Raw genomic sequence first — 14,866 nt, 5'->3', positions numbered from 1 at the left:
AGTAGCCAAAATTCATGTGCAAAGTATTAATACTTTAGTTGTCAGTTGTTGTCATGATGCAAGACTTTTACTTCGTTTTGATATTTTTGTGTCAAAAGCTAGAGCCAGTTCTTGTGACCAATTTGGTTAATAGCTGCACAATTCTAATTAAAGGTTTGTTCAGGTAAAAAGGCATCACACTGTCATTGCACCTAGCCAGTGCTTTCAGCTACAGAGCAGTTCAAGGAAGCACTGAGATCAGTGTCTGTCTCCTGTAGGGTGAACGTGGTCCTCCTGGCGAGAGCGGTGCTGTTGGTCCTGCTGGTCCCATTGGCAGCCGTGGTCCCTCTGGCCCACCAGGCCCCGATGGTAACAAGGTATGCCTTTTCCAGTTGCCACTGCCTGACCCTTGAATTCCTGATGAATGCAATCCAAACCCTTTCTCCAAGTGGTAAAGTTCCATCCCAGCTTGTCCACACTAATATTGAATGTGTTTATGTTTAGTACTGTAGATGATGGGAGGGGAAGTCAGTTAAAATACAGGTTGTCAGCTGGGTTTGCTGTCATTGTGTTTGGAGATAGGATCTGAGATTCTGACCAAAATTCATGCTGACTTCTGTTTATACCCCATCTACTTATACATGGAGGAAGCTTTTGGTTTTAGTTAGCAATATTTTCCCCCAAATATTGGGGCAATAGGAAGAGATCATCTAGCAAATGATGATGTTGGCTTGATGTTAAGTGAATCTGGGTCTTAGTTTTCTGTATTTCCATGGCTAGTCTTTCTACAGAGTTTAGTTTGGAAAATGTATCTAAAACCTCAGGAGCCCACAGAATCAAAGAGAGTGTTCACACCTAGCATCTTTACTAGCTGGAAAAGTAAAGCACATACAATAGCTCAAGACAAAAATGTCACTGCTCACACTGCTTGCAGCCAAGTAGAATGGTGGGCAGAATATAGTAATGATGATTTTGTTTCAAATTGTGTGAGTGACTTGACCCTGACTTACATGATATACTCTTGCTGCTAGGGTGAGCCTGGCAATGTTGGTGCTGCTGGTGCTCCTGGTCCTGCTGGCCCTGGTGGAATCCCAGGAGAAAGAGGTGTTGCTGGTGTTCCAGGAGGCAAGGGTGAAAAGGTAAGATCAAAAACTAGCTTGTTAGTGAATGCATAGGTTTGAGATGCCTAAATTTCAGTAACTTGGAAAAACCTGTAGAGGTTACAATTTGCAGGTTACCCCAATGCAACTTTTATTTACTATGAAACTCGATAATCAGCAAGTAGAGGTTTTGTTGGTCGAACAGACTGACTGTCTTTTCTAAGGTGTCATTGTAAAACTTTTTAAAAAACACTATGTATTGACATGGAGATTAATGCAGAACACTAGGGTCTATTAAGAAAAAAAGAGAGAACATTGATCTGATTTCTTGACTCTAGCAATGGCCTGAAAATAACTTTTTGTTATATGAAACATGTGGCATTTTATGTGACCACCCAAATGACATCATTGTTTTTAGCAACTGTTTTCTTGCTTCGTATAGAAAGTATAACGTGAATACCCAGAAGAATTTTTACAGATGGATATCTCTTGCCTAAAATAGAAGAGATTTTGAGAGGGATTTATATTACTCATTTGTAACATAAATGGACATGGTTTCCAATTTCTAATTCTAATTCTAATTCTTGGGACCTGGGAGAAACCAAGAAGGTTTCCCATGACAGAAGCAGGTTTATTCTGAAAAGTATGCCAGTCCCCTTTCCAAGCATTCACTTTGCAAGTTAGTACCTACTCAGCAATAAGGAAGAAATAATAATCAATGCTCATTTCTCCAGAAAAGCTAGCATGATAAGCTTTTTTGTATGATGTCTAAGTAATGCACTCAGCAAACAGCTCAAGACTTCTTTCACAGAAACTATTGTGTTCACTACCAATACAATTTTTCCCACTGTGTGTTCCAGGGTGCCCCAGGTCTGAGAGGTGATATGGGTGCAACAGGAAGAGATGGTGCTCGTGTAAGTATCTTCTGGTTCTACTTGACTTTACCTTGCTACACCTCAGAACTTAAATTACTGAGAAAGATTTTCAGAACTTGCATTTCCCACTGTATTGCATTACTGCTTGTATCTCTTATTTTTAATACGAATCAATGTAATTTTGTTGCCTCTTGTCCAAGGATGATTGAATTCAGGGGGAGAGAGAGAGAGAAAAGTGATCACTTCTCATTCATCCAAGCAGAGAAATTACATGTGCAGAGTATTGCAGAGACATTGCAGAGCTGTTCAGTGTGACAGTGTCCTCTTTAATTTCATGGACTCATCCCAGACAGCTAATTTTAAAGGCAGCCTGCGCAGTTACACTAAACTACTATCCTTAATTTGAGATTTCAGGTGCCTTTCTTAGAATTCATCATTTGGGAAGGAAAATAACAGAGTAGATTTTGTCTTATAAAATCATGTATCCTTTATATTGAGAACATTTCAAAGAAAGTTAGTTACACACCTTTCTCCAGGAGGAAAGAGAAAGCTTATTTAAAGCAGTTGGTCCTACTTACATTTTGTTTGAAACAGTGTCCTGTCTCTTGGCCCATAGGGTCTCCCTGGTGCTATTGGTGCTCCTGGCCCTGCTGGTGGTGCTGGTGATCGGGTAAGTCTACTCTTTGAATGAAAAAATGCCTTGTTGATACAGTTTACTCACACATGAATATTAAAGAGATGAGTTCCATTAAAAATCAATTCCATCTTCTTAGTCTATACCAATTCTTTAAGTTTTTCAGATCCAGGAAGCAAGGGCTGTTGGGACTATTCAGTGAAGCTTGACATAGGATCCCAAACCTTTTTCTAAAAGAGTAGGGAAGAGGATGCACATCTGCATGGCAGTGGGTTGTATCTGGAGAGGATTCTGATTCAGCCTTGGGCTGAATTTTTTCCAGCTGAGGTTAAACTCCACAATCCTACTCAGACTGTGAGAGGGGGTTTTGATACAATGATTAATAACCACACATTAGCTCAGAATAATTCTTTATGCTGTGTGAGAATCATTAGAAATTATTAATACAGGGTGGATCAAAATCAGAAGCATTTTCAGTAACATCCTCTGCAATGGAGACCCAAGGAGACTCACTACATGTAGCAGTACGACAGGAGCATTCCTGTTCTGGCTTTGTTAAGGCCATTTCCCAGTGTCAAAATGTTTTGGGCTCTCTTTTAGGGAGAAGGAGGTCCTGCTGGTCCTGCTGGTCCTGCTGGTGCCCGTGGTATCCCTGTAAGTTGCAATTTCTACAATTATTCCTGTGTCAAAGTCATGATGTTTAGAAAACTGCCCTTTTAAAGACCATTTCAACCAGTTGTCTCTTCTTTGTCCTCTCTTTAGGGTGAACGTGGTGAGCCTGGTCCTGTAGGTCCCAGTGGATTTGCTGGACCCCCTGTGAGTTTCGTTTGCACTTTCCTCACTGATGCCGTAATTTTCCTCTATTTCCTCTGCAAGGTTTTCAGTTCCTCATTTTGTCTGTTTTTCTGCCCACAGGGTGCAGCTGGTCAGCCTGGCGCTAAAGGCGAGCGTGGGCCCAAAGGACCAAAGGGTGAAACTGGACCAACAGGAGCCATTGGCCCAGTCGGTGCTTCTGGACCACCAGTAAGTGAACTGTGTCTTTGTGAAGTGCACAGCTCTCAACTGTGCCATGCAAGCAATATGTTAGCCTGAAAGCCTTGAATTCAGAAAAGGTAATGAAAGAAAGAAGCAGTACCTCAAACTAGGCTGTGAGAAAAGTTACCATGCTGATTTTCACACATCATGTAAATTTTATCAATCTATTTATGTGGGCTCAGATCGTGAGTCTGGAACTGAAATGAAGATAAAATAATAACTAATTTTCAACTTGCTCTGAAGATCAGCAAAATCACTGTATCTTGGTCCATTCAGGGGGTGATTGTGGGTAAGTTTTCAGCTGAGGACGTTGACACTTTTCTCTCAAAGACAGGATGTGCTGTCACAGTCTGATTTTCAGACTCAGTCATCCAGAAGCATGTGTGCAAATTTGCCCATGCATCCATTTGCATATAGACTTTTCATGTGCGGAGACCTTTATAGCCCAAAGTTGCATACTGCTTCACACACATATTATTGGGGAACTGGTTGAAATGATGCAGAAAGTGAGACCCACATACTTCAAACATTATGAAGTGCTACAGGATAAGATGGCTTGGGTTACTTATTGTATGATTTTAGTAGACCAATACCAGGCTCTTGCACTCTGTGGCTGTATTAGTCACACAGTGCAAATAGAGGACTTGATTTTTCCCTGCTTTCACGTTTTGGCTTCCAGATTTGTTTAGATACATGTAACAATTACAAGGAAATTAACCTGAATCAGAAATGCAACTTTTCTCAAGCCTTATGATACCAATTTAAAATGTCTGTGAGAATTGAATACCCTATTATCAGGATAGGCAGCAAGGTTTGGGGCCCAGTCCTCCTCCTGCTGGTGTAAAAATCACCCTTAGCTTTCACAGTAGTGAGACAGTCCTTATTTTAAATGGGGAGCATTAATTGTGTTTGTTTTTTCAATCCTTCCTAATTAGGGTCCCGCTGGTGCTGCTGGTCCCGCTGGCCCTCGTGGTGATGCTGGTCCTCCTGTAAGTCTTCAGGCGTTTAATGCTGATATTGTTGCTTTTCATGAAGTTACTGTTTCCTTTAAACCTAATTTTTGCTTTCAATTTTGTTTTTAGGGCATGACTGGTTTCCCTGGTGCTGCTGGAAGAGTTGGTCCTCCTGGCCCTGCCGTAAGTAACTAATGAAGAACTCTAATGGAGAATAAAACAGAAGTTGCTTTGCTTAGGGTTAATCCTAACTTTTGTTTCATTGATGTGAATCATAATTGCACTGCAATAACCTCAGATCCTTATAGAATTGGATGAGAAAAAAATCTAATTGTTCAAACTCCCAGAGTACAACATATACATTTGATTTGTGAGTTTTTATAAAAATCCATCAAGCATCCCTATGCCTCTTGAAGTACCCAACCATTTCCAAAAATCTATGTTTGTTTGCTTTTGTTCAAATCAATGGCTATGCAATTACTCATGATGGAGTGGAATAAGGAGGTCATATCCAGTCTGCAGAAGAATGTTAAGGTTATCATATGTCTACATTTTCTAAAGTACCTGCAGTTCTAGCCCATCTTGAGCAGGGCAAACTCACTGTGTTTTGGAATGTGAATCTTTTTTATTTTTCAGCAAGAAATTCTCATTCTAGATTAACATTTGTGATTTTTTCTTCTCAAAGGTGTTTCCCGCCTTTACCAAAAGCCACTTCTTTTCTTAGATACTCTAGATTTAAATAAATATTAAATCCCAGTATGCAAAGCAAATAATCCTCTTGAATTGGAAGATAACTGGGTCTTTTTCTCATGGATTTTATAGTTGCAATTAATGTCTGCAACGAGAGACAGATCTATATTTTCCCACCAAATTTTGCCGCTTTTACCTGCCCAGAGAAAAAAAAGAAAAAAAAAAAAAGAAGCTAGAAAGCAGTCAAACAATTCTACTGCTTCCAGCTCTGCTCTCCACTGCTAACAAAGCAATAGAAGCTTCAGAGGAGCTGATGACCTGTTTATTGCAAGGCACTATTTTTTCACATGGACTTAAAATGCAATTTATCTGTGTTATCCCCAGGTCTATAATGGTCTGTAATGGTATCGTATTCATACTCAATCCTAGGGCATCACTGGTCCCCCTGGTCCTCCTGGCCCAGCTGGCAAAGATGGTCCTCGAGGTCTGAGAGGTGATGTTGGACCTGTTGGCCGCACTGGTGAACAAGGTATTGCTGGCCCACCTGGTTTTGCTGGTGAGAAAGGTCCTTCTGGAGAGGCTGGTGCTGCTGTAAGTTACTGAGTATCACATCTCATTAAATATGTTTTTCTTCATGTAAATGTTATGGCTTCTGAGATACTTTTGGTGTTTGTAAAGGGCTTTTCCACTTAATCCACAATTTTAACAAAGCCTTTAAGTAGAAGTTCCACTAAGACACAAGAAATTGTTTATAGGCATGCTTGACAAATATGCCATAAAAAGTGAACCTGATCCCTGAGTCAGGGTTTCCTTTCTCTTTTTCTCTTGTGGTGAGTTGTATCTTTCTCTAACTACAGAAGAAATTGATATTTAGTCTGAGAAAAGGAAGCACATCTTGTCCTCTGAAATTGGTCCTCATGGATAGAAAAAGAGGGAACCTGTGGATGTCCATTTAGAACAATCTCAATTCATAGCTGCATCAGAAACTCTGATTCATGGGAATCACAAGGTTAAAGTTATCTGCCCACAGGTTGACTTGGAATTATGCAAAAAAATAAATTACTTTTGAGTATCTTTAAGTTTTCACATCCAGAATTACTGGCTTTTTTTAAAAGTCATACATGTTTCTGTCTTACTGAAGTAAGCACTTGTGTGAAATATGACAATTGTTACTCAAAACAAAAAATTATAGATTTCTTCTGTGGTTGGCAGAAATTGGAACCGAGAATGAAATTTTCAGTATCATTGTCTGATGTGTATGTTACATTCATTGTTGTCTGTTAATATAAATATTACTTTCTTCATGTCATAGGGTCCTCCTGGTACTCCAGGTCCTCAGGGTATTCTTGGTGCTCCTGGTATCCTTGGTCTGCCTGGCTCTCGGGGAGAACGTGGTCTTCCAGGCATCTCTGGAGCAACAGTGAGTATATGATTAGTTAACTGCTTTAAACAGATAGCATGTAATGAAAAAGAAAGAAAACCTACACACAGGAGGTCCTGTCTTATGGGAAGGCAGGGAGATGCAGATTATGCTGTTTCCATTGCTGTTGGAAACAGAGGATATGGATCTACCAGACCTATATCAGTGGAAGAAATTATGGCTTGTTGCAGGCAAACCAGAATTGTGTGCAAGTGAGCAAATTTCTGAATGTCAGAAATGTCAGAAATGTTAAGAGGTTTCTAATAGTAACAGTTAGAATAAAGATAACTTTTGATATAGATAGGTACATTTCTTGTGTCCTGATTCTTTTTTCCTTCCCAAATGCATTGCAGAGAAATGTTGTTGCTCTTAAATCAAGGCTAAAATTCTGTAAGATTGGTTTGTGTTGTATTATAATGTCACATTTTGTTACAACTGTTCCTGTATTAGGGTGAACCTGGTCCCCTGGGTGTTTCTGGTCCTCCTGGTGCCCGTGGTCCCTCTGGTCCTGTGGGTTCTCCTGGTCCAAATGGTGCTCCTGGTGAAGCTGGACGTGATGTAAGCTGTCTTTTATGCTCTTCAGGTTGCTTTTCCTTTGTTCTGATCCAAATGCAAGTACTCAGAAAAAGTGGATGGAACTGGAGGCTGTTCTGCTAGCAAACTTGTACAGTGTCTTCAGGGAAAATTGTATCATGATTTTTACAGTGATGAATTCCTATGTCCAACTAGGTGACAAACTTTTTAAAGCACAAGTTGTGTCTGAAATACATCCTGAAGTCACACTCAGAATCTTTTCACTTTTTGGTTAAAGGCCAAAAAAGATGGAGTGGGCAACATACATATCTTTCATGAAAGTATAAAAATTGCAGCCTTATCAGGGAAGCTTATTTGATAACCTGAAGCATAGTTAATACATTGTTAATACAAATCTTGCAGAGACTTTGCAGGATTTCAAAGAGAACAGAAAGTAGTAATTTAAAAATCCTGAACTTTGTTTCGTTCGAATTTTCTGAAGGAAAAGGGCTTTTTTTTGTACACAGCCTAAGTGCTGAAGTGAAATTAACATTCACAAAGAAAACCATTTGGCTTTATGAAGTATCACAACCAAGTAATTTAGTTGTGACTATTGTTTAGGTTCTTCTCCCTCCACTGGCATTTTTTATCTAAAAAGAAAGTCTCAGTTTTAAAAGAGTGCAAGCTAGTGAAGACCACTATGGTCTTAGCCTTTTCATTTAGAAAAATGTTGCAAATCCCAGTAATTCTTTTCTTTCCTGAACTTTGAAAACCTAAAATATTTGAAGACCATTTTAGTTTTCTGAGAACATTAGTATATTGAAGGCATTTGAGATTTGCATGTATAAGGAAGAGGGGTTTTTTTCTTTAAGATTTATACTATCCTATCTCAATATCTTCTTACTTCCACTGTAAGCAATTAGACTGATCCACAGTTCTGTGTGAGATGAAAGGTGGTGAAATTTAGTAATTTTTTTCATGATATTTTAATAGGGCAATCCTGGAAATGATGGTCCCCCAGGCCGTGATGGTGCTCCTGGTTTCAAGGTAACTTGTTTCTTTTTCTGTTAATTCATTGTCATGGAAGAAATATTCCCATATGTGTAAGTCAGTAATAACATAATGTGTCTCTTGTTGCATTCCTTTGTTCCCAGGGTGAGCGTGGTGCTCCTGGTAGTCCTGGTCCCAGTGGTGCTCTGGGTGCTCCTGGTCCTCATGGCCAAGTTGGTCCTTCTGGAAAGCCTGGAAACCGTGGTGAACCCGTAAGTCGATGATCTGATGATATACCTTAACTTTCTGGATTAAGGTCTAAGAGGACTAAGACTTGTCTATCATATATATGTATACAAAGTCCATCCCACCTCTACAATAATTACTTCACTTTCTCCAGAGATGTGTTGAGCATAGAACCTTCATTAAAACAATAAACAGCAGTGACATGTATTCTCTATTCTTGTTTCAGGGCCCCGCTGGTGTTGTCGGTCCTGCTGGTGCTTTTGGTCCAAGAGGTCTTGCTGTAAGTCTGATTTTTAAGCACATTACCATATTAATGCAAGAAGAGAAGACATTCTTTATCAATAAGGACTCATAAATGTGGTCAAGGGGCCTGAAAAGTAATGCTTAAGGACCTGAAAATACTTAGGAACTTAGAATCTCAGTTAGCATTCTCTTTTGTGGGATCAATCCTGAAGTTATTGGGATTGGCACTCTTCCTGGATCTGTTAAGGGGATGTCCGTTATATACATTGGAATATGGCTTAATGTAGAATATTTACACTTAATTCTTGCTTTGACAGGAGTATGTCCTTTAAGGCTTCTATTATATATTCCTTTGACACCTATATCCCTTCCTAGGGCCCACAAGGTCCACGTGGTGAGAAAGGTCAACCTGGTGATAAGGGACCTAGAGGTCTTCCTGGCTTGAAGGGACACAATGGATTGCAGGGTCTTCCTGGTCTTGCTGTAAGTAAATGATTTTCAGGGTATTGAATATAAAGAGCAAAAAACCAAAATAAGATCACACTAGCAAGGAATTACATATGCGCAATACAGCACAATACTTACTCCACTCTGCAGCATCTCTCAAATGAAGAGACATAGTCTCTTTAACATTCAACGTTTTTTGTACAAAATGGCAAATTCTGGTATTGGCATTAGAACTGTGACTATCATTACTTCCCTTGAAGCTCAGTTGCATTTGGCTAACAAAGAATTAAAAAATCTTCTGCCTTTGTTTTAGTATTATTTCTTATTTTGGCCAGAAATTTTAAAACTTTTATTTCAAAAAAATCCAAATTAATTTGTGGATTTTCTTCCCTTTAAATTTGGGTATCAACTTTAGGAATTCTGACTTTTATTTTAAAGCCTTCTCCGAAGGTCACAAGAAACAATAAAAAGAATTTTATAGGTTATCCTCTTAAATATATCGTGACACCCTCTCTTCCCAAAACAAGCGTTTTATACCCTAACTCCACTAATAAATGTCTTTAGCGCTAGATTCCCATTCTCTGAGCCCATATACACATGACATACAGTTCCCTCTTGAATCAAGCAAACACAAACATTTTCTACTGCTCTTTTTTTGATGACTGTGTATCTTTCCCATTAGGGCCAACATGGTGATCAAGGTCCTCCTGGTAACACCGGCCCTGCTGGCCCAAGGGTATGTGAATTTCAGAATATATTCAAATAAATCCCATTCTCTTTGTGCAATATATAAGTATACTCCCATCCAAATGAATCCCATTTTTTAGTATTTTTACTGTCATTTAAACTGTTCAAATTTCCTTTTAGGGTCCACCTGGTCCTTCTGGTCCTCCTGGTAAAGATGGTCGCAATGGTCTCCCTGGACCTATTGGCCCTGCTGGTGTGCGTGGCTCTCATGGTAGCCAAGGTCCTGCTGTGAGTATAACCTTTCACTTCTTGTTGATTTAACACATTTATGGTACACTATAAGCCTAGTAATTACATCACTTCAGAAGCCTAGCAGTTTAATAATGCATATGGGTTTATTTCTTAAGAAAGATATTAAATATTAGGGAAATGTTTAATAGACCTAAATTAAAAGGTTTTGTTCACTCCTTATGGCCAGAGAGCAAATGCACAAAGGAGATGTGGTAGTCCTGCATTGTGCATCTTCTTCTGGTTGAACCCATAGCAGTCACCACAGGGCGAGTCTGTGTGTGCTGCCTCCAATTAGAGCTGAAGGTGCCAGGAGTTAACTAGAACTATGCATGTGTGGAAGCATTTCATTAAAAGCACCATATCTCTAACAGAATGCTTTTTGTCTTCTGCTTTTGAAAAACTTCAGGGTCCCCCTGGTCCCCCTGGTCCCCCTGGCCCCCCTGGTCCCAATGGCGGTGGATATGAAGTTGGCTTTGATGCTGAATACTACCGGGCTGATCAGCCTTCTCTCAGACCCAAGGATTATGAAGTTGATGCCACTCTGAAAACACTGAACAACCAAATTGAGACCCTGCTGACCCCAGAAGGCTCCAAAAAGAACCCAGCTCGCACCTGTCGTGACCTCAGACTTAGCCACCCAGAATGGAGCAGCGGTATGTTAGTGCCAGATAGATGTTTGCCCTCTCTGGCTCAGGGAGCACTTCCAGGGCATTAGCTTTCTTCAGTGAAAGGTATCCTTGGCCATGTGGCAAAAATACTAAATGACCAATGAAGAAGTTCTTTCTGCCTCCACTGAAAATAGATAGTTACATCCTGAAAAGCTCTTTTCAGATATTGTTGCACACTATTGCAATGATTTTCCAAAATAATAGAAAAATATTTAACCCTTGCTTTCAAATACAGTTTCTTATACATTAACAATGCAAAATATCCCAAAGTATTCCACTTATCACTTTAATATTGCACCTAGCAGCGATATTTATGGCCTGAGTTCCTATATCAGACAAGTGAACATGAACTGAATGCAAAGTTTATGCTGAGTGAACCATTGTTCACATTTCTTCCCTCAACGGCAGGCTTCTACTGGATTGATCCCAACCAAGGCTGCACTGCAGATGCCATTAGAGTATACTGTGATTTTTCCAATGGTGAGACTTGCATCTATGCCAACCCTGACAATATTCCTGCTAAGAACTGGTATATCAACAAGAATTCCAAGGACAAGAAGCAGCACATATGGTTTGGTGAAACTATCAATGGTGGCAGCCAGGTAAGTGATGTACAGCAGGGTGATTGTTTCCTACAGTGCTGTCTGAAGAGTTTCCAATTCAGTGACTCTCAGGAAGCAAGCAGATAAATTAAGTCCTTAGGGGAGAAATATGGAAAAGCCAAATACCTTTTATCTCAAGGGTATAGAGCTCTGATTCCGGTTTAGATCAGTTTGTTAAAAGTACTTCTCAGTATTGTTCTAACTTTTTTTGGTGTCTGCAAGTGATCAATTCAGCCTGACTAGTGGGTATTGCTATGGGAAGCCTGGTCTGGAATACGGTACCTATAAAGACAGTCCAGAAAATGTCTGAAAAAATAAGAAAAACATCAATCTTTTTAATTGATATTTGTTACAAAAAATACATACAACACTATTCCTGGAAAAATATTACACATCACAGATTCTGAGTGCATGCCACCATAATGTTCAGAATTCTTGGTGTAAGTAAAGCCAAGAACTACTACTTGCATGTTAGACACTGTCCCAGCAAATTGCAAATACATCACTTTTGTACAGCTAAGGAGATTTAATTACATAATTCTTAAATGGAATTGAGTTGATATTGTAATGAAGTGTCTAAGTTGAGACTTAATCACATTGGATCAGAACAGTCTAGGGTCCTGTTTCTTGGAGTGGCTAAAGGTAGATGCTGTATATAAGAGTGAAGAAAACATTTGTACTATCCACAGACACTCTTATATTTTTAAAAGTTTCAAAATTCTATCAAAAACAGTTTCATGGTTTTATTGAAACAGGCACTGTTTGTGTGTAGCTGTGGAAACAGTAGACTCTCTTCTTGAACTTACCTGATCTTGTCTCTGAATCCATATAAATATTAACACCATATCCTGGAACAGAACTCCGCAGTTTAACTACATCCACTCATGTCTGGTTGTCAGTCTACCTCCTACTACTTTTATTTCATGCTCTTTAATTCTGGAGGAGAAATAGAAAAGTGATTTCAGACTTGTGATTCTTTGTTTTAAAGTTCCTAGCTGTCATGGTTTAAGCTCAGATAGAAATTATATACCACTGCCATTTGCTCAACTCCCTTTCTCTTTCCCCCAGTCCACCCTAATAGAAGGGAGAGGAGAATCAAAGTAAAACTGGCATGCTGGGATAAAGACAGTTTAATATTTGAAAAAAATAATACAGTAACAATGGTAAATATTTATGATGATAATAAAAAGGAAAACAACAGGTGATGCACAATGTCATTGCTAACCACCTGCTGACTGGTACCAGACTCCCTTGCTTCTTGAACCCAGGCTGGCTGCCCTTTTGGGTTACTTTATCCCAGTTTATATACTGGGCATGATTTTTTATGATGTCGAATATCCCTTTGGTCAGCCCAGGTCACCTGTCCCAGATATGCTCCCTCCCTGTTTCTTTTGCCCACTTCCTCACTGGCAGAGCATGAGACACCAAAAAGAAAAAAAAATGTCCTTGACTTAGGATAATCATGACTTAGCAAAAATCCGAAACATCAGTGTGTTATCAACACCATTCTCACTCCAAATCCAAAAAACACAGCACTATATCAGCAACTGAGAAGAAATTAACTGTACCCTAGCTGAAACCAGCACACTAGAGCAACTATTAGGCATTTTCATTATGAATATCCTCCTTTCCCCAGCAATACAACTGACTGGGTTCCTCTCTGTTTTTCAGTTTGAATACAACAGTGAAGGAGTGACCTCTAAGGATATGGCCACCCAGCTCGCCTTCATGCGCCTTCTGGCCAACCATGCCTCCCAGAACATCACCTACCACTGCAAGAACAGCATTGCCTACATGGATGCAGAAACTGGCAACCTTAAAAAGGCTGTTGTGCTGCAGGGATCCAACGATGTTGAACTGCGAGCTGAAGGCAACAGCAGATTCACTTTCAGTGTTCTCGAGGATGGCTGCTCTGTAAGTAATGCAGAAACCACGGGCACGGTGACTGCCCAGGCCTAAGCCTGTGATTAGGGATAGAGTTGTGTTTTAATTCAGAATTAGATTATTGGTCATACCAGCAAAATTTTGCCTGGTGAAGATACATAGCCTAAAAACCCAACCATAGCAGATCCTTAACAAGTGGGAAGGAAGAGGCTGCAAACAAATCCTACCTTGGCCAAAAAAAAAGTTTCAGAGGAACCAGATCCAAATTCTATGTAAATAGAAGATTGAAAAACAGTGCACAAGCTATAAGAGGGGCAGGATCTTTAATTCCTGAAACAATCAGGCAGAGTTCTCTTAGGATCAAACATCAGTGTGAATAATACAGTAGCTTGCACACGGCATCACGTAGGACTGCAGAATATTCAAGTAAATATTTTCTCTGTATTGGAGATCTAAATAGTTGGATGCAGGTATCGGATTTGCACACAATAGAAGCAAAATTAATATGAAATTATTTCAGAAACTATCCATTCAGGTGAAACAACTCTTAATACTGTGAACAGTGCAATAACAATTGCAATGAATCTTCTCTTACAGAGAAAGAACAATGAATGGGGCAAAACAATCATTGAATACAGAACAAATAAGCCATCTCGCTTGCCCATCCTTGATATTGCACCTTTGGATATTGGCGGCGCTGACCAAGAATTCGGTTTGGACATTGGCCCAGTCTGTTTTAAATGAATGAACTAAAATTAACTTAAAGCCTCTCCCAAACTATTCTCTTGTCATTTCTTTTTATAATGAAAGCTGACTCCTTCCATTTCTTCTGTTCATCTACTTGCTTAAACTCTGGGCGAAAGAGAAGGAGAAGAATTGATTGGAGCATTGTGCAATGAAATTTAATACAGCCCCAAATGGACTTGGAAGTCTCTCAAGATTTAACACCTTGTTTTGGGAAATGTCAACCTTTGTAAAGAAAAAAAAAACAAAATAAAAAGTCATGAAAGTTTGCACCACTTGTGGCCTTTGAATATCTTCCACAGAGGAAGTTTAAATCCATGACTTCCAAAGGTTTAAACTACCTCATACACTAAATCAAGAGTGATCCACATCTTTTGTAGGAACTTCTCCATATGATCTGAGGTACTTTCAGTTCTACTCAAAATACCGTGGTGCTAATTGCATAATTACAGAGTATCTTTCCAATACTTGAACTTTGATGGTGCTAGTAGCATTTAAAGTATTGCTTCTCTGTTTCTTTGAAGTCTGTCTTAAAACTTAGGATGTCCTGTCTCACCCACAGCTTAAGCATGTGGATAATTTTTCTTCCTCTATGTCATCTTCCTCCAAAATCAGGTGTTCCTGCTTTCAAACTTCATTTCCATCTTCTACTATGGGTAAAAAGAAATCCCCATCATTTCTCAAAAACAGAAAGAAAATGTATTTTGTATATGTGAGATGTTTAAATAAATTGTGAAAAAAATGAAATAAAGCATGTCCAGTGTTCCAAAAGAAACTATTTAATGAATTACTTGCTTAGATGCATTGGAGATTCTCACACCCAGATTTTACAATACTGTTAGCACATTGCTGTAAAACATTTTGT

The 14,866-nt window shown here is 39.3% G+C and overlaps 1 protein-coding gene across 1 annotated transcript in view; it reads left to right on the top strand.

Moving 5' to 3' along the window:
- Positions 1–14,255, top strand: part of COL1A2 (collagen type I alpha 2 chain) — a 38,957-nt gene extending 24,702 nt beyond the window's left edge. Inside the window, exons 31-52 of the mRNA XM_066197426.1 lie at positions 258–356; positions 1,011–1,118; positions 1,940–1,993; positions 2,571–2,624; positions 3,189–3,242; positions 3,351–3,404; positions 3,504–3,611; positions 4,559–4,612; positions 4,706–4,759; positions 5,696–5,857; positions 6,579–6,686; positions 7,137–7,244; positions 8,193–8,246; positions 8,354–8,461; positions 8,662–8,715; positions 9,054–9,161; positions 9,808–9,861; positions 9,993–10,100; positions 10,510–10,756; positions 11,180–11,373; positions 13,045–13,287; positions 13,855–14,255. Of these exons, the coding sequence (XP_066053523.1) occupies positions 258–356; positions 1,011–1,118; positions 1,940–1,993; positions 2,571–2,624; positions 3,189–3,242; positions 3,351–3,404; positions 3,504–3,611; positions 4,559–4,612; positions 4,706–4,759; positions 5,696–5,857; positions 6,579–6,686; positions 7,137–7,244; positions 8,193–8,246; positions 8,354–8,461; positions 8,662–8,715; positions 9,054–9,161; positions 9,808–9,861; positions 9,993–10,100; positions 10,510–10,756; positions 11,180–11,373; positions 13,045–13,287; positions 13,855–14,001 (2,334 nt within the window). The 3' untranslated portion in view covers positions 14,002–14,255. The remainder of the gene's footprint in view (positions 1–257; positions 357–1,010; positions 1,119–1,939; positions 1,994–2,570; positions 2,625–3,188; positions 3,243–3,350; positions 3,405–3,503; positions 3,612–4,558; positions 4,613–4,705; positions 4,760–5,695; positions 5,858–6,578; positions 6,687–7,136; positions 7,245–8,192; positions 8,247–8,353; positions 8,462–8,661; positions 8,716–9,053; positions 9,162–9,807; positions 9,862–9,992; positions 10,101–10,509; positions 10,757–11,179; positions 11,374–13,044; positions 13,288–13,854) is intronic.
- The last annotated feature ends 611 nt before the right edge of the window (positions 14,256–14,866 follow it).

Source organism: Chamaea fasciata, unplaced genomic scaffold (genome assembly GCF_029207755.1).
Source record: "Chamaea fasciata isolate MVZ Bird 193981 ecotype frontalis unplaced genomic scaffold, bChaFas1.0.hap1 SCAF_1, whole genome shotgun sequence".
NCBI classification, from domain to species: domain Eukaryota; kingdom Metazoa; phylum Chordata; class Aves; order Passeriformes; family Sylviidae; genus Chamaea; species Chamaea fasciata.
Note: the sequence above shows the minus strand (reverse complement) of the source record. Positions and strands in the feature narration are given on the sequence as shown.